General features: G+C 36.9%; 1 protein-coding gene across 1 annotated transcript in view; it reads right to left on the bottom strand.

Moving 5' to 3' along the window:
• Positions 1-17,222, bottom strand: part of NHLRC2 (NHL repeat containing 2) — a 31,097-nt gene extending 13,875 nt beyond the window's left edge. The window contains 4 exon segments of the mRNA XM_010292918.1: positions 3,639-3,768; positions 5,484-5,605; positions 8,047-8,502; positions 17,048-17,222. Of these exon segments, the coding sequence (XP_010291220.1) occupies positions 3,639-3,768; positions 5,484-5,605; positions 8,047-8,502; positions 17,048-17,222 (883 nt within the window).
• Positions 17,223-19,233: the final 2,011 nt, after the last annotated feature.

Raw genomic sequence — 19,233 nt, 5'->3', positions numbered from 1 at the left:
TAACTCCTCTACCTTAAAGAGAGACATTTTGCCAACTTTCTTTTAAATGGTATTTCACAGTCACTTAACCTCTTTTCCTCAGACTTCGGCATCTGTATAAAATAGGGGAACAAAAGCCCATTGAAATACTATCTCATTGAAATACTATGATTATGCTTAAAAGCATACTATTTAGTAGTACCTGTTCTGAATATTAACTTATCTGCATCCTCATAAACTTTTTTCAATATTTTTAATTTCATAACAAACTATACATTAAAATTTTAAAATGCAAACAATGAAGTCTTTTAATTGATCAATACATACTTTAATCCGTATGTAGAAGTAATCTCAAGAAATATAAATGATACAGAAAAAAAAATTTCTCTTAAGAGGTAGCCTTTCCCTTTGAGACTCTGAAAAAGGTCAGCATAAGCTGTTCAATACTATCTAGTGTAGTACCTAAACAGCTTAAATATTTAAACTTCTTTTTTTCTCCCTTTCATGTTCTGGATAGCATGGCTTTGAACATTGAAAGGAAACTCACAAAAGCATTACATGTTTAAAAACTATAAAATTCATAAATCTATCTTCTGAAAAGAAAAAATGTCTCTTGTACACAGTTTAAGCTACATAGATCTAAAGAAAATGGGAAAGTATTATATTATTTCCCATATGTCATATCAGTTAACACAAAAGTCAAACTTAATAATTTTGTAATAACGGACCTAAAGTTGTTGAAGTGTACATTACCTCCTGCAACTTGCACAGAGATACATATAAGCATATGTAAAAAATGGGCACTGCTGTGTGAATGCAAACAAAAGTAATTTTTGGAACTCTAATCAATTACTTCATCCATCCAAATGCATACATAGACATTGGCACACCAGTTTTAATATGCTGACAACTGGGTATCTACTTGTAGGACAGCACACAGAACCTCCAACAGAAGGCTGGGTCTCTGCCCAGGACAGTGAAGACTTCCTACGACTGTGCTTTGTATGCATTTACTGAATAACAAATGCATCCTATGATATGCTGCACAGTAACACAAGATCCTACCAGGCTCAAGCAATTTGCAGTAACAGTATAATTTTGACAAACTCTGCTGCAGTGTTGACAAACTATTTTGATGTCTGACAAGTCGCCACAGCTCATGAGAGTATCTATGCTGTAAGACAAATGCACTGGAGACTACAAGACGCAGTCCTGGTTCCTCATGCTCCAAGACAGGCTCCTGTTAGCATTCTACTCAGTGTAACCCTCTGTTTTGACAACTCTCTTTGGTTACAGTTTTCTAAAGAGTTTGATGTAGCTATTACAGTAATTTAAATTTTCCCTAGCTAACTTCAGTCACACAAAGCCATATAAAAAAAATCTTAAAAAGAAACTGAAAACCCCCCCCCCCCCATTTTATCTATTTGGCATATTACCCTCTCAAAGAAAGAATTTTAATTGATGTAACCTCTGCTTAACTGAGAGGTTATATTATATTTTGTAGAGATCTAAATAGACAACTGACTGTTGGGTTCCAGCTGAACGTGAAAAAAATCTATACTGGTCTGAGCAGAGTGCATTCAGACGATCTGATTTTTATGTAAACGCTTATAAAAATGCAGCAGTGTTAAACAGTACAGGTGACTAATTCAGTGATTATTATGTTCATGTTGATAACAATCATACCAATTAACATTTAACAAGCAGAGCTCTCAAAAATAAAAAGTATCAACAGATACTCAACTACTGGCAGAAGCAGAAGAAAACATCATGAAAAATGAGAAGTAAAATTATAGGATATTTTGAACAGTTCTGTTAATCGGCTTAAGTTTCTGAAGCACTGATGAGTTGTTAGTTTCCTCCTTTGCTGATATGTGAAACAGCTCTGCAATAACAACCCATGGAGGTTATGCTGGGGGACTCCCAACATAAGAAGGACATGGACCTGTTGGAGCAAGTCCACAGGAGGGCCATGAAGATGATGAGAGGGCTAGAGCACATCTCCTACGAAGAAAGGCTGAGAGTTGGGGTTGTTCAGCCTGGAGAAGAGAAGGCTCTGGGGAGACCTTATTGCAGCCTTCCAGTACCTGAAGGGGGCCTTAAAAGAAAGCTGGAGAGGCACTTTTTACAAGAGCATGTAGTGATAGGAGAAGGGGTAACAGCTTTAAATTAAAAGAAGGTAAATTTAGATTAAATATAAGAAAGAAATTCTTCACTATGAGGGTGGTGAGGCACTGGAACAGGTTGCCCAGAGAAGCTGTGGATGCCCCATCCCTGGAAGTGTTCAAGGCCAGGCAGGACGGGGCTTTGAACAACCTGGTCTAGTGGAAGGCGTCCTTGCCCATGGCAGGGATGTTGGAACTAGTTGATCTTTAAGGTCCCTTCCAACACAAACTATTCTATGATTCTAACAGCAACCCACATCCAGTGAGATTCTCATTCAGGTACTCCCCTTTCCTCTTTCAAGTAGGATGCCATATGCTTAAAACAGATTGTAAGGGTCATTGACAGCACTTTTCAAAAACATGCCCTCCGCCCCCTTTTTCTTTGTTACTAAAAGTGTTAAATCTAAAAATTGATGCAGGTCACTTATTCAAGTAGTCAAGGCTGCTGGTGGTACGCTGTCTATACTGACAAGGTATTTTTACCAGAAGACTACTATATACAATCAGGATTTATGAACTAGCATCATGTTCCCTTAAACTTAATTTGAGTGTGTTCTCCTCCTTCATAACTGTCCCAAGATTATAAAAAATGCTTCCAGGTCAGTAAAGCACCTCTAATTTAACGACATCAGACTTAAATCATGCCACTTCCCCACCTCATTCATCTGCAGATTCAAGAAAACCCGGTATTGGAAGTCAAGTTTTATGCCTGAAATACTGACTTAAGGGTTTTACAGCACATTAAAGCATTGTTCTGTAATTGCTAAGAAACTGGCATCTGCAACTTCTACATTATATTGAAATGGAAAGATGAGAAAATAAGAGTATCAACTCATAGTTAATAAGAGTTGAAAACATGGCAGCTATGCAATGTCAAGCTGAGGTGTGTGTTAAGTGAATCAGGAAAGAAAGCTGCTTAACCACTCAAAAGCTGATTCTTGCTTCCTATTATGCAAAGATTTAGTTTTTCCCTCCTGATGCTTGCAAGGTTTTTCTGAGGTATTCCTCTCCTATCTGATTGAGTCTATCATGATCTTGAGTCTAATTATTTTAAGTCACCTAAACAGGAATAAACAGAGGTCCCCAACTGAAATTATTTTTATTTCCTAAACTCAAATATTTACAAGTGGTCAGACATGTCTGTATAGTCAAGGAAAGGAACTTCTAGACAATGCCCACTTCCTGTAAAATGCAGCTAGTTAAGTGATCCTGGCATACAGCACTGGCCTAACAAAAGCTATCACAATTTCCTTCTGTATTTGGACCCACTATATAACTTTCTACAAAAGAATTTTTCTTCACATCAAATAACAGTACACATTTTTTAAGGATCCAAAGCAGCACTGCAGTTATCACTGCAAATGAAACCACTGTTTTTTACACTCAGTTGTAAAGTAAATCTTTACGTTTTCATATCTCAGATTATTACCAAAACAGGAAAACGTTTAGCAAACAGCCTCATATGAGATGTTAAAAGCTCAACTGATACAATACTTGAACTTCCGAAGACCACATCCCATGGAGAGCTGATAGGCTGTTCTTCTCCTTGTGCTCCACCTTCCTTATCAACACCTTGTATCCCAATGCCTGCTACAGTGGTCACCATCTCTAATTCCAGGTCAATCTAGAAGAAGCAAAATTATACACACTGAATGTACATTAACTTGACTGAAGTTACAGATAATTTGAGCTAGATGTCAAAAACAGAGAGATTTGCTGACAAATAAAAAACAAATCCCAACAAATTTCAGGTATTTGTTTATGTAGGAAAACAATTAATTTTACCACAATGCTTGCTAATGTCAGGGAGAAAGGGGGAAGCAGTGCGCAGCAGGAAAACCACGTGCCTGGAATTCTCTTCCACATGCAACAAAAATTAACACTGTTCTGTCAAGGTTTGCTCAGCAGTTTTAGAAGAAAGCGTCAAAATTTACTAGATAAATACTCAGATCAGCAATTGATGTGGATATTTTATTTTAAACTTCTATAGGACTATGACATAAAAATAAAAATAAAATAATCTGCACAAAGTCAATTGTTTTTGCAGTTTATTTCGTGCACTGGAGCAAAAGATGTTTTTATTTTACGTAATTTCTGCAGCCTAAACCCCTTTATTTTTCCTTCCCCTTTTGCTTATTTTCTAACACATAGCATCATCTAACTTTTGTAACAGTAAATGCATTCTTTTTGCAAGGCCCATGGCCTGCACAAACATTTGAAAGTATGTCCTGTAGCTGTTGTATTACTTCAACTCTTGGGTACCCTCATGGCACATTTAGATGAACGGGAACAGCTAATTATCATGAAAAATGCTGAAGCAATATGATCCAGATCTTCACCTGTTTCTGTGCTGTCTTTGCTACTTGTAACACTTAATTTCCTGTGGTCACCAGGCAACAGTGATGAATATTAGTAAGATTAGGACCCTGGAGCAAACTACTCATTTTTAGTAACAATGTTTTTTTTTCACCAAGGGGAACCTTGGTCCTTTCCAGAATAAAACCTGGTAGCCAACTACCAGGGAGTGCAGGGAATTTGTGGACTCCCTGGTTTCTTTGTGGACTAGTGCTTTGAAGTGAAACGCAGAATGAACCTACCTAACAGTACGAAGGCACCCCAAACTGGATAAGGATGTGCCTCCTCTGATCATGAATCAGACATATTGGTGAAGATCTGAGTACAAGATCTTCTGAGATGCATAAAATACTTTTAATAGTAAGGTAATATTATATTGCTTCAAAAAAAATAACTTCTGATTATTCTAAATTTGACCTAACCAAATGTAAGATACAATGACAATATATATAAAAAGTAACACTCCTAAATGCTAAAGTGCTAAAACCTTGCAAGCTAAAGAGCTAAAACCTTGCAAGCATTTAATCAAAGACATCCACACGCAGATAATTCTGAAATTAAAGCCGTTACCTGCACTTTAGAGACCCAAACAGCTAACAAAAGTTTAGATAGTCACTGAACCATAGTAGTACAATAACTTTAGATAACAATCTGATACTACTGGAAGTGAAACAAAAACAGTATTTGCTTCCAGTACTAAGAATAGATGTTTCTCATAACAGGAAAGTAAGAGTCACTAGAAAAAAAAATCAGTTATGTTAGAACAAGTAGTGCATGTCATCTTCATTTCAAAGGAAGCACAAAACTATATGTAGCCCTTTAAACACCAACTGCACAACAGCATTTATTTATAAGATATTAGGCCAAATTTCCTTCCTGATATTGAGTGTATTTGGAGAATAATTAATGTGGTTTAAATTTTCACCAGTGTAAGTAGAATAAGGCATAAGAGATTAAATTTTGAATTTCCTATGGAAAATCTACCTTTCTAATTAGGTGGTTTTCTGTATCAGCTACATAAATAACACTATTTTTTATAGCAATCCCTTGTGGTGAGTTGAAAGCTGCCTCTGAAAATCTTCCATCTCTTCTTCCACTGTTTGGACCTATAAATGAAACAAAGTTAAGTCAAAAGTAACATTAGAAAAAAAAAAACTGAAAAATGAAGTGCATACATTTAAACCTGTAAGAGAATTAAATATTCTAAGAGATGCTTTCACAGCACATGATTAATATTTTGTGTAGTCTCATTTTAGTCACTTGTGCTACATAATTACAATAGCCTGGTGCTACTAAGTTTTGAACTCATTCTCCACAAGTTCTCTGTTTCTTTAAACTCATCTTTCAAAGAGAAGCCTTAATAGAGGTCTAAATTTCTCCTGTTCCCTTGCATTAAAGAACAGCAGCAACAGTGGAAGACAGATATAAAAAACTACATTTTTTTTTTATTCCCAACTACATCAAAAAGCCAGCCAGCAGGAAAAATTTTAACTTACAAAACTCAATTCCATTTCAATGGTTTAGATTTTGATGTAATCACAAATGAAACTAGTATTTCATTAGCAGCATTTTCTCATTAATAATAGTAATTAGGAAAAAGATGACATGGAACTAATTACACAAAAGAACAGTAAGAATGACAGAGTGACAAGTCTTCTGCACAGAACAATCAAGAAATAGAAAGGAACATGACCTGAATATAACAGTATGAAGGTAAGCATCGTATTTCAGAGGGAGTAACATTTAAAGTGCATTAGCAGTATGTGTCAGCAGCAGACATTTAGATATGAGTTATGTGTGCATCATGATTTATGATGTAAATATAGTAATTTCAACCTTTGTGCATGCCCACATTTATTACTGTATTATCAATTTCATTACATTATTTTCTGCCCACTGAATCATTTAACTGAGTCACTGAAATACACAAACTTTTACAACCTACCGTCAGAAGACAATTTAGACCTTAACAGACACACAGCAGTGAGGTGCTGGTGCGTCAGATTCCAGTAGTTCCCCTTGGTAAGTGTCAGGGTGCACATCCCCAGGGAAGGGAACAGCACAGGGTGGCACATGAAGGAGGGGTATGAGTTCCAAGGTTAGTCACTAAACAGCCATTCCGAGGGAAGCGTCCCTTCCGAGAACACTAAAGGGTACCTTGTTGGCAGAGTCTTCATCTCACACATCAAACAGAAACAAAATTCTCTCACTTTTGCCGTAAGAAATCCTGTTTGTACTTCCCGTAAGAGAAGGGTATTAAGATGAATGCCTTCATCAGGTTAGCTTGGATAATTAGTCTGTCTATCCAATGCACCGTTACTTCAACTTGCAAGAGATTTTCTTCCTTTCTTTAAACCGCAGTGCCACTGGCATTTTTATGAGGTTTTATGTCATCCAATGCATAAACTAGCAAGAGATTTTCTTCCTTTCTTTAAACCGCAGTGCCACTAGTATTTTTATGAGGTTTGCAGGATGCTGCCATAGGATAGGCATTACTAAATACCAGACTAAGTAATATAAGACACATCAGCATACAGGTCCTGATTCTGAGATATAAAAGAACCATTGTTTTCAATGATTTGGGGATTGAACCACTTCCTAAATCTGGCTGTTAATGGCTGCTCACAGATGGACTGTCCTAGCACCTATGTACTTGGTGCCTTAACATGTAATTTTGACCACTGTAGCAGTTTAAAAAAAAAGAACAAGTCTGAATGTTTCATTTATGAAAGAATAAAGCATACAAAGAGTGTGCAAGCTCAACTACTTTCTTGATTTGCACTGTAAAGCAAATAGTAATCTTAGAGAAACAGAGAGATTAGTTTTTTAAAGCAGAAATGTTATTGATACAAACTTTGTAACAAATGTAACTAAATTTAAAATATTAACTTTCATTATTTTCAAAATTTGATTATATGTTACACCTCAATTTTGGTGAGAACACAGGCCTTTTACCTTAGTAAAAGTTACCTTAGTATACACTAAGGTAACTTCATTGTCAGGTGCCTATGCACTAATGCAACGCCACTGTTCTTAATAATTCTCCTCTCCTTTAAAAACCAGAAGGGGATCCTATGGAGGAATGCTCTTGATTAAAAAAAAAGAAACCAACCACCATCAAACAAAAAACACACCCTAGAAATCTCCACACACACCACCACAACTCAACATTCATGTCTTCTATTGGAAAGGGAGGCATTATTGTCTCTTTTCCTTACCTTGCTGCTGGATGTGGATGCACAAATCTAAAGCCATTTGCAACTCTTTCAGAAGAATACAAAATGTATTTTTTGTAATTCGTATCAAACATCACAAAAATAAAAACTTAGTCAATGGAACAAAGCAAAAAAAAAAAATTAGATACCTCAAACAGTTGTATTAACAGAGTCTCCCATTGATGGCACTATGCTATATGCCCCCATATCCAGTAAAACTGATTTTATATTAAAAAAAAAATTTTGCTCGGTCCTCTAAGAAAAGAATCAGGCCCCGCAAACATACTCTACTCCTAAACTAAAATTACTATAATAAACTTATATACCCTTACCTCCAATAGCATGTAGAATTTCTCCATTTTTTCGAGTAACCAAAATCCTGTGATGTCCAGTATCTGCTATTACCAGCCTTTCTCCTGAATTATCTACAGTCACTTTGCCAGGAAACAGCAGGGGAGAAGGTGGGAGGGAGTCTCTGTATAGCTTTATTCCAATGCAGTTATCTTTGATTTGTCCTCTCTCCTTGTAGAATTTCAGTGTTATAGAAGTAAATAAAAACAACTTCTCTCTGTGTCCCTCTCCAACAAGCGAAAACAGCATGTTTCCACGAGGTCCAAGAATGACCAGAGTTGGCCAGCAGGACACCTCTAGTTCATGCCACAGTGTTGCATCTGCATCATTTACTACAGGGTGGACAATATTATACCTCAGAATGGCACTTCTAATGTTATCCAGAACTTTTTCATTTGGGAATTTCGCTGAATGGACACCAACAATAATAAGACCATCTGAAAGGAAAAACAAAGTCATGCATTGAAACGTATTTGTATTTGAATTTAAAAAAGTAAAAATGAAGCACGGTTACCTTACAATGTGACTGACTGCTTTCCAGAATGAAAGAGAATTTGAAAAAACAAAAAGCAATTCCATCTCAGTAAGACTATAGACAGCTACCTATACAAAATACTGAAACTCAGAAATAGCATTTCAGAAAAATTACTCAACTTTAGGACCATTACTTCCCCAGCCAGTTGACATTTAATATGTTATAAATTGTTCTTAGTTTCTGAACCTCTACATACTAAGGTAGAAAATACTTTCAAAATAATTATGGGTAAGTTGTAGCAATTCAACTGATACCTTGGGCTTTTTCAGATGTTTATGATACCTCTTTGTCTTTTGATTCCGATACACAACTACGGTGTTTCAGAAAACATAATTCTTTTCCACAGTTAACTAGGAATCACAAATGTAACACTGAACTCTGGAAGTACAGAGCTACCTTGGCATATCTAACTCTAGATAAACAGTAAAAAAATAATGTATAAGCTACTGAAATCAGTACAGTATTCTATGTTTCAAATAAAAATGGCAGCACTGACAACTATGACAAAAAAACAGAAACAGCAAACGAGGAAGGCTCAAACTTTTTTTGAAAAAAAGGGGAAAAGGGAAAAAGGGAAAAAAGGGGGAAGAGGATGAAATCATTGATTTTTGCCCCTCCCCTTAAAATGTTTAACTTAATTTCTACATTTGGTTAATGAAGAGTTTAGGTTTTCCCATAGCAGTGGTAACTGCACTCGAAATCCTAGTATGAAGGTGTTGCATAAGCATGAAGTAATATAATTCTGCTTATATACACTGAATACATAATACCAACCTTAAAATCAATCAAAAGCACAGAGTTACGAGCTTCCTTGAATTGCTTGCTTATTTTCTTACTTTTATGAAATTAAACACAGAAATAAAAATCTATGGCTCAGACTTCAGCAGCTTTTCCCTTGTGATAAGAAATAAATCTACTTCTGCCCCATGTAGACAATTATGTAAGCAGCCCCAAATTTTCTACTCCACTTTCCTACCCAATAGGAAAAGCATGAAGAGCCTTCCTTCAGTCAAGTCACTTTTCAGTACTTTCTAGGAACAAAAAAAGAGAGGTGTCGGGGCGGGGGGGAGACAGACAAAAATAAAAAAAGACTACATCCTCTTTCAGGGCATTAAATTATGTTTTACTAGCCTAATCTCCACCAAATGAAGTAAACTCTGCACATGACATCAATACTGGGCTTCGTCTCACTTTGTACTTAAAGTGAGCCACAAGTCAGAAGTGACCCACAAGCGGTCAAAAGCAGTGTTCCCCAGGGCTCAGTATTGGGGCCAGTTCTGATCTTTATCAATGATCTGGATGAGGGGATCGAGTGCTCCCTCAGTAAGTTTGCAGATGACACCAAGTTGGGTGGGAGTCTTGATCTGCTGGAGGGTAGGAGGGCTCTGCAGAGGGAGGTGGACAGGCTGGATCGATGGGCTGGGGCCAACTGTATGAAGTTCAATAAGGCCAAGTGCAGGGTCCTGCACTTGGGCCACAACAAGCCCATGCAACGCTACAGGCTTGGGGAGGAGTGGCTGGAGAGCTGCCCGGTGGAAAAGGATCTGGGAGTGCTGGTTGACAGCTGGCTGAACATGAGCCAGCAGTGTGCCCAGGTGGCCAAGGAGGCCAATAGCATCCTGGCTTGTGTCAGAAAGTGTGGCCAGCAAGACTATGGAAGTGATTGTGCCCCTGTACTCGGCACTGGTGAGGCCACACCCTGAATACCGTGTTCAGTTTTGGGCCCCTCACCACAAGACAGATGTTGAGGTGCACAAGCACGTCCAACAAAGAGCAACAAAGCTGGTGAAGGGTCTAGAGCACAGGCCTTATGAGGAGCTGCTGAGGGAACAGGGGTTGTTCAGCCTGGAGAAAAGGAGGCTCAGGAGAGACCTTATCACTCTCTACAACTACCTGAAATGAGGCTGTAGCAAGGTGGGCGTTGGTCTCTTCTGCCAAGTAACAATCCATAGGATATGAGGAAACAGCCTCAAGTTGTGCCAGGGGAGGTTTAGGTAGGATATTAGGTAAAACTTCTTCACCAAAAAGGTTGTCAGGTGTTGGAACAGGCTGTCCAGGGAAGTGGTTGAGTCACCATCCCTGAAAGTATTTAAAAGACGTGTAGATGTGGTGCATAGGGACATGATTTAGTGGTGGACTTGGCAGTGCTAGGTTAACAGTCGGACTTCATGATCTTAAAGGTCTCAGCCACAAGCATAATCTTGTTACAGTCAAGGTTTCTAACTGAAGTAAAGAAGATAACAAAAATAACCACGCAGTTGTAGAAAGCTGCAATACAGTAATTTTAAACCAGAACTGTTAATCTAATGGAAAACCGTAGACATTAACCCTACTACTTAACCAAATTTCTGGATAGTGCAAGCATTTTTTAACTGTAAATAAAAATTAGGATCTTTTTACTTCTTTGTCCAAGTAAAAGTTTTATATTTTCATGTGATCTTTTGTTCTATTTTGAGGACAGGAGTGAAATTAAATAGGAAAGGAAAAAATCCTTAGAGTTGACATCCAACTTGAGTTAATTTTACTGCAGTATTAGAAATTATTTTGACAACAGCAAAAAAAAGTACTACTTTTTTTTCCCCCAGTCAGGTCTATAAAAATATTTAGCATCTATAAACCCTTTTATCAGTAGCATTCAAATATCTGGGGAGTTTCCTTCCTTCCCCCAGTCACCAACATCTATAGGCGGATTCCCTGTAGTGCCATATTTTTTCAGTAATTCAAACAATACCAAAAAGCAAAGAAGACTTGGAGTCTGTACAAGGTAGCATGGAGGAAGAACAACCATTATCCAATCTAACCCAATTCTGATGATGCTTATACTTTGAAATATAATGAGCGTAGATCCTTGGAGAAATTCATAAGGTTCTTAAATCAGACTGATTTGTGCTCATACAAATACTCACTGCAATTGAAAATGTTGTATTGTGCTACTATAGACAAAATAAGCTTGGCTGAACAGCTATTAAATTTAGATAAGCAGAATGCAATTTAGCTATAAAGGATAAAGGCAGATGTGCAATGCGAATCTCTAAGTAAGCAAGTTCTGTTATTTGGTGCTTACTCTAATATCGTTATGCTTTATCCTAAACAGCAGTGAATGGAAATAGCCCTCCTGAAAGAACACTCACATAGAAAAGACAATTTTAAAAATAAATGTTTTCTCAGCAAAAAAACCTTTCTCTTCTTTTAAGAAGACTTGAAAATATGAACTGTTTCAGTCACTTGTAGTAGCAGATACTTCATTTTTAGAAGGCAATTTTTTTCTCATTCAAATATAACTCCACCTGGAGTACTCCATCCAGCTCTGGAGCCCTCAGCACAGGAAAGACATGGACCTGTCGGAGCAGGTCCAGAGGAGGCCACAAAAATGATCAGAGACATGGAACACCTCTCCTGTGAGGACAGGCTGAAAGAGTTGGGGTTGTTCAGCCTGGAGAAGAGAAGGCTTCACGGAGACCTTATTGCAGCCTTCCAGTACTTAAAGGGGGCCTATAGGAAAGATGAGGACAGGCTTTTTAGCAGGGCCTGTAGCTGTAGGACAAGGGGTAATGGTTTTAAACTAAAAGAGGGGAGATTTAGGCTAGAGATAAGGAAGACATTTTTCACAATGAGGGTGGTAAAGCACTGGCCCAGGTTGCCCAGAAAGGTGGTAAATGCCCCATCCCTGGAAACATTCAAGGTCAGTCAGACAGGGCTCTGAGCAACCTGCTCTAGTTGAAGATGTCCCTGCTCATTGCAGGGGCGTTGGACTAGATGACATTTAAAGGTCCCTTCCAACCCAAACTATTCTATGATTCTATGATAACCACTTGTTACAACAGGAAAAGACTTCATCAGTTTATCACAAATCTAATCAGAACATAACCTAAATATTTTCATTCTTCTTGCTAACTGATTTCTCATCTTCTAGCTTCTCATAGTTGCCAGAACAGTAGCCCTCTTTCCCCCAGATTTTCTCTCTTGACTCTTCCAGTTGCAATTGCAATTAGCAAAATCCAGAATTAGCTCTCTGAGAAGGAAAACCACACACAAAATAACTTCTTGCAGCTTGCAGAATGCATCTTTGCCCTTATCAAAGAAAATAATTTTATTTATTTAGCATTTTAGCATTTTAATTTTGAATCCACAAGAAGTGTACTTTTTTCCACAACAACTTGCCTGTCTTATACATTTTATTTCATTTAGCATCAGCTTGTTATGTGTCACACAATTCATTCTAAACTGGAAATTTACATATCAGATCATTACTGGTATTCGGCATTTACTACCCAATCCATAAAGGACTTCACTATTTCTAAAACTTCAAGCAAATACGTAAAAATAAAATGCTGTTGTTAAGCACTTCTCCAAAAGCCCTGCAGTTACAGTCAGTAGAGTTTGCCATTGCAAGAACGGTGAAACCAGCCCTCTGATCAGAAAGGGCCTGAACCAGGGCCCAAAACCAACTGTAAACAGCTGCATCCAAGGACATGGCTTGGAACAGAATGTGGCATTTACTTCTATGCTTTTCTCCTATCTTAACAGTAGAGGTGCAATCTGGCTAGCTGGACATCTTTGTTCTACCCACACCTCTGGTTTTGTGGTAGAAATGTAAGAAAGGCAATTATTTCAGGTCTTAAATAGTTGTATTATTTGTGCTCAGACAAGTTTGTTTCCTTCTAAGAAAAACCTAATTTAATCTCAGGTTGACTTTTTATTCAGTTACAGAGAAATGGAAAACTATTTTTCTCTTTTAGCCCTTCTCCTCAACTATAAACCAGTGTTAATGGAGAAGAGCAGCACCTGCAGGAATGGTAATATTTCCATGTGACAACAGGAATGGGTAAAGTGCTGCACAATAAAAGACTTAGTTTCTATATATAGAAATATAACAATTTCACAGATACAGTGATTTTTTTAATTCTGTAACTGATACAGTCTATCAATCCTATAGGCACAGCATGTTGCAATATCAGACAGCTAAGGCCGTGGTATCATTAACTGCTGAACTCCAGACAACAGGTCAAACATTTTAACTATAATAGGAACATCAGCAGCAGTATTTGTCTTTCAAAAATACCATTAAAGCTAGAAAGACAATTCTATACTGAATACCTGAACAGCACAAATATGCTGTAACATCCTCTCATGAAGAAAACTCTTGTGGAAACTGACAGATGCTATGCTGAGATATAAGAATATGCACACCATTTAAAACACTTTATTTTGAAGGATTATACCAAAGCACAACACTGGACTTATGCCAAGCTATTTCTGAATATTAAAAAGTACTCCCTCTTATAGAAGTCATCTCTGGACTGCTGATAACATGAACTGAATATGCACCGGGGTTTAAAATAACTTTCTGAATGCCACTTGAAAAACAGAAATAGCACCATTGAAGATAACAGTGAGAACATATCAGATAAAGACGCTAGGCAACATTTAATCCTATGAAAAGCAGCCTTCATTTTGAAACAGATCTGAAGTTCCAGACAATAGAACTACGTGCATATGTACAATTATGTATATAATGGTTTAGGATTATCCTATAACTACAGCTTCTTGTTCAGACTTCTTTTGTCTGATGATCACACTGTTGAAGTTTCAACATACTCCGTGTAAGAGGGCATTTGAACCACATTAAAAAAATATATCGGAGTATCAAAAATATATATACACAATGTACAATCAAAAAAAGACATTGCTGTGAATTATATCAATATTGAGGTTTGTTCTTAGTTATGCAGAAAAATACAGGCAACATTCCTTCAAATATTCAAACAATAGATTAAAAATCGAAGTGTATTATGAGATAGATGCTTTGTCAGAGTAAAATGTTTTCATTCTGACTAACATTGTCTGCTAGGTTAGCACCCTCTGCCACTTCTATAACATGATAAATACACACACAAAACGTGTAAATGAATGCTATCTTTACAAATCTAAAGTTTAGTAAAGCTGCAGTTTCACTTGCCGCTTCCAAAAGAAATCGTCTCGCTCACCTTTTGCACCAAAATCATTTTTGCAATAATGAGTTGATAGATCTTGGAACCAACACAACCGAAAGTGAACCTGTCACCCATCCTCTGAAGGGAGAAGGGATTTTTTCTCATTCAAATATAACCCCACCTGGAGTACTCTGTCCAGCTCTGGAGCCCTCAGCACAGGAAAGACATGGACCTGCTGGTGCGGGTCCAGTGGATTTTTTAATTAGTCTCCATTAATTAAACAAGAGAGTAGATGAAAATAGAATGAAACTCCAGAATAAGGCTGAATACCAAGATACCTGCATTAATACCTCTAGACATTTTTAAAGCATTTGATATGTCCAACATCCTGTCTGATTTAGTGTTATTTATCCTTTCTGATTTACTCTTATTCTTCTCAAGTTTCTCAAGTCAACAACTCTCCTCTTTCTCCAAGTGATTAGTAAATTATGTTTGACTTTGCTGAAGAAGATGCACATTGATATAAAACCATGTACTGAAGTATTTTCCTATGGCTTAAAAAACCACAACCCTTACTGCCTTGGCATATTTATACACATACATATTTCAATATATAGCCTTATACTACCGTAATGCTAAAATCTACACACAGAGCACAACAAAGAAAGATTAAATAATCCTGAAAAGGCTGACAATCAAAACATAAAACCAGAAAAAACCAAAAGGGAGAGCTATAGTGAAAAAAACAAATGTATTTTTCTTTTTGTTTGAACCATCAAGCACCTTAATCTCTTCCTGAATCCAACTGCTACCCTTTGTTTCCTAACACATTAAATTTAAGATGAATGTTACACACACCTGCTCTTCCTTCCTTTTACCTCCATTTGTTTTTCCACTTTCATCCCAAGTATCTTTTTTCTAACTCCAGTTTCTGTAGAAACAGGACAGCTCAAATCCAAAACCAACTTATTAGGATAGCTCAAACGCAAAAAGAATTTATCACCTATCATCAAAGTACTTTTCTCAAGTACTGATTCCTATGATAGGAAGTTTAATAAAAGTCAAACAAGGAAAAGTGTCTCCAAGTGGACCTCCAGTTCAGTTCAGAGTGCTGCAGCCTCTTCTATACCAGTAAGGAGATGTTAAAATACTTTAAAGTGTGTGGGGAGAGGTTGTTACAAATTAATTTTTTGTTATCAACTGATTTAACAGCTTGGTCTCAAAAAACAGATTAAGGATATGACAGCTATATTAATACAATAACATTATACTACAATATTTTTGTCATTTAAAGATGTTACTCATTATATGATCAATGTAATCTTGTGAAATCTCAGTCTAGACCTTCCTCCCAGCATGCCCACAGCAGTCCATTTATCATTTGCTAATCACCTTCCACTTAAAACTGCCTCTCTCACAAAAAAATGCCATGACAGTTTTTCCTTATTAGATAAAGTTCCTCATATCTAAAACATTATACCAGATCTCAAATTTCTTCAGAGCAGAGCACTCAGCTTCTCAAGGTAGAAAAATTAGTTTATTTGAGTCTTCTGTAAAGTGCTATGTAAACCTACAATACATAGGTGAACTACTTAAAGAACTTGAAATTTCAAAAACATTGCAATTTATTCTTCTAGTGACAATAGGTAACCCATTAAAATAAATGCTGCCAAAATTAAAATCAATCAGAATTGCCAATGGAGAATCAGAGACTTAAACATTATAAGATAAAATTATTTTTATTACCTATATTATGTTTAATATAATATTTTTAGGGCTGAAAGTAACACTGCTCTTCATCTCACTGTTCAGTCTACTAAAATATCCAGGATAAGTGAGTAGCTGATACACTCTGTGTAAGACCACAGCTTATCTCTGACAAGTCATCATGATGACAAGAGACTGCACTCTAAATAGCATACTACCCTGCATTTTTATTCACTCAGAAATATAAATTTCATATCTGAGATGAAATCTAAAGAGTTTGATTCCCTCTCCAGAATGCAGGACTACTAATGGTATATAAGGTGACGCCAATACAAAAAAAAAAATTCTAAACCAAGCTTAGATATTTTGTTATTTCAGTTAGATTAGAAAAAAACAAGTAACCTTAACTATACCCATCCTACCACCTTTACTATGTTCTGCTCACAGCCAGTTCCTAAGTCAAGTATAGAGGATTACGTACATAGATTAACTTTGAGCCTGCATCTTACATCCTTGCGTAGCTTTTTGCAAATAGCCTTATTTATGAGGATATCAGATTTGGGCTTTAAGCACATATCCTGTTTCTTTAATTATACAGACACAACAGATACCTTATTTAACCCCATTAAAAAATGTGATAGGAGTATACACAGTCACCTTTTTTAGGCTACTTAAAAGATTAGAAGACATTTTTAGGCACCCCTGAAATGTTGCCAGCTGTTTAGTAACCAGCAACAAAGTGACTCAGCTACTCCGCCTGCAACACTGCCAGGAAATTCTATTCCAAGCCAGCCAAAGCACTTTTACCTTTATCAGAGTATTGGTCCTCTAACGCGTGGAGATCAGGCAGCAGGTGCAAGCAATTGATGCAGCAGTAAGTAAAGAAATCCAACACCACAACTTTTCCACAAAGGTCTTTGTGAAGAGAAATAGGACCTTCAGTGTTTAACCATTGTAGATCTGGAATTCAGAGAACAGACATATTCAGTTAGGGGGAGGGTAAGGAAAGGCAGACATGATAATTTGCACAACACACAATGTTCCTTGTATGTTTCACTAAAAAAAAAAAAAGTTCAGCATCACTTTTTATGCAGGTAGAAAAGCAAACCAAAAGCCTTCTATTTATCAAACTCATCCTTACATTCCACAATTCTTCATACTTAGTAAAGGAAAGGAAGTATTATTAACAAGATTTAATGTAATATTGAAAGTGTGGTTTATATATTTAAATAGGCAACTTTTAATTGAATGAACAGGTAAGCCTCAGAACAATTTTCATACATTTTAAAATATGATCTACATTATTCAACCCCTAACAATGTCATATGGGTAACAGCTATTTATTTAAAACTTACATAAATGCTTGTAAACTAAAAAACTATTAAACTCATAGTGATTTTCCCAAGACTTTTGTAAAGAACTAATTTTAGGGATGACCAAAATATTTTTGTGTTTATAGTTTTCATCTTGATTTTTAAAGTTTGAAATGAGAGGTATAAATTAATCCTGTTTCATGGGAAGAAATACAACCCTTTCATATATAGCCAGTAGTACTCCTGGTCATTTATTTTAACCACTTGATGTAAGACATGAAAGCATTGGCTTCTCACTGGTAATAGATATTCCTCTGATTCCATAAGAAACTAAGCTAAGAAATAAATATCCTACAATATGGTCTGCTGTTATTATCACTCAACATTTGTGAAAATAATAGGAGGAAAAATAGGTAGATGTGATATAATGCAAAGCCAAACTAAATTTTTTAGGGACTATTTTTAACAAATGTATGCTGGCTGATTTAAAAATCCTCAAAACTTCCACCCTGACAGTTTCAGCAAACATTCTTGCTGACCCAGGGAGAAGTTACTGCTATTGAAGTCAGCAGGACATTTGTTTTGTGTTTCACTAAGAGGAGGCTTGGTCTCTACCTCCATGTATTGATAAACATAACATTTATTTCTAAACATAAATAGATGCACACGCATTCAGATTTTATGACAATAATGAGAATAATTTATCAACTACGCATTATTTCTGCAGTACAAAGGCATGGCTTTACGGTTTACTTTTTAAAAGAAAACTAGGTTATTTTATGGCATTGCTCCCCTTTACACTAGAATTAACATACCTTTTGTTAATTGGATTGGATATGAAAAACGATGGCTACCTATTTGAGCTCCTTTTAGAGGGGAAAGTAAGCTTTGACAGAATACAAAAAGTGAAACAAAACTAACGACAAAAGTGAAAATGCAATTCAGCAGTTCAAATGTAGACAGAAAGAGCATTCACTTTGCTCCACTGGTTACAAGTCAGAATTAATTCCCATGATACACATATGATTTTAACCCTGTGGGGTCTCTGTCTTGCAGTCAAATGTCAGTTCACAGTTGCAGAAAGCCTCGCTAAGGTTAAAAGGACCCTGAGCAGGACTTAACCTTTGATTTCACACTTAGCACAAGAGATATAGAAATGCGTGAAACGTGTGAAAGGGAAATGGGCACACCAGTGGAGGATGACATCTCCAGCACACTTTTTATTATCAGAGACATGAAAATTGACAGGCACAGGTAAGTCATGGGGAGAGAGAGCTGGGAAACATCCCAAGCGGCTGCAGTGAAGCCAAGGGAGCTCTGGGGAAAGCCGTGAGAGTTGCTAAGGTTCTTACTATGACCAGAGGACAGAGATATACAATACACTGTCCAGAAAGGAAAGACTTTATTTTAAAAAGTAAATTAATAAAGCTAGGAGAGATTTAGAAGAGAAGCTTTAAAGAACAGGTTTTTGCAACCAGAAGCCGGGAGAGCATTTACAAAGGGGTTCTTTTTTTCTTCTTTGCTCCTGGTGCTTTCAGGAGTGACATTTCCTGTAACTAGAAGAGCCTTTTAAAAAAGCGGCTAGCGGGGCCGCAATTACACGGCCCCTGCAGGCATCGGGACTTCCAGCAAAACGCCACACGGTGAGAGTCGGAGCTCAGCCACATCCACCGGGGGAGA

Source organism: Phaethon lepturus, unplaced genomic scaffold, assembly GCF_000687285.1.
Source record: "Phaethon lepturus isolate BGI_N335 unplaced genomic scaffold, ASM68728v1 scaffold1158, whole genome shotgun sequence".
Lineage (NCBI taxonomy): Eukaryota > Metazoa > Chordata > Aves > Phaethontiformes > Phaethontidae > Phaethon > Phaethon lepturus.
This window is presented reverse-complemented; position numbering and strand designations above follow the sequence as displayed.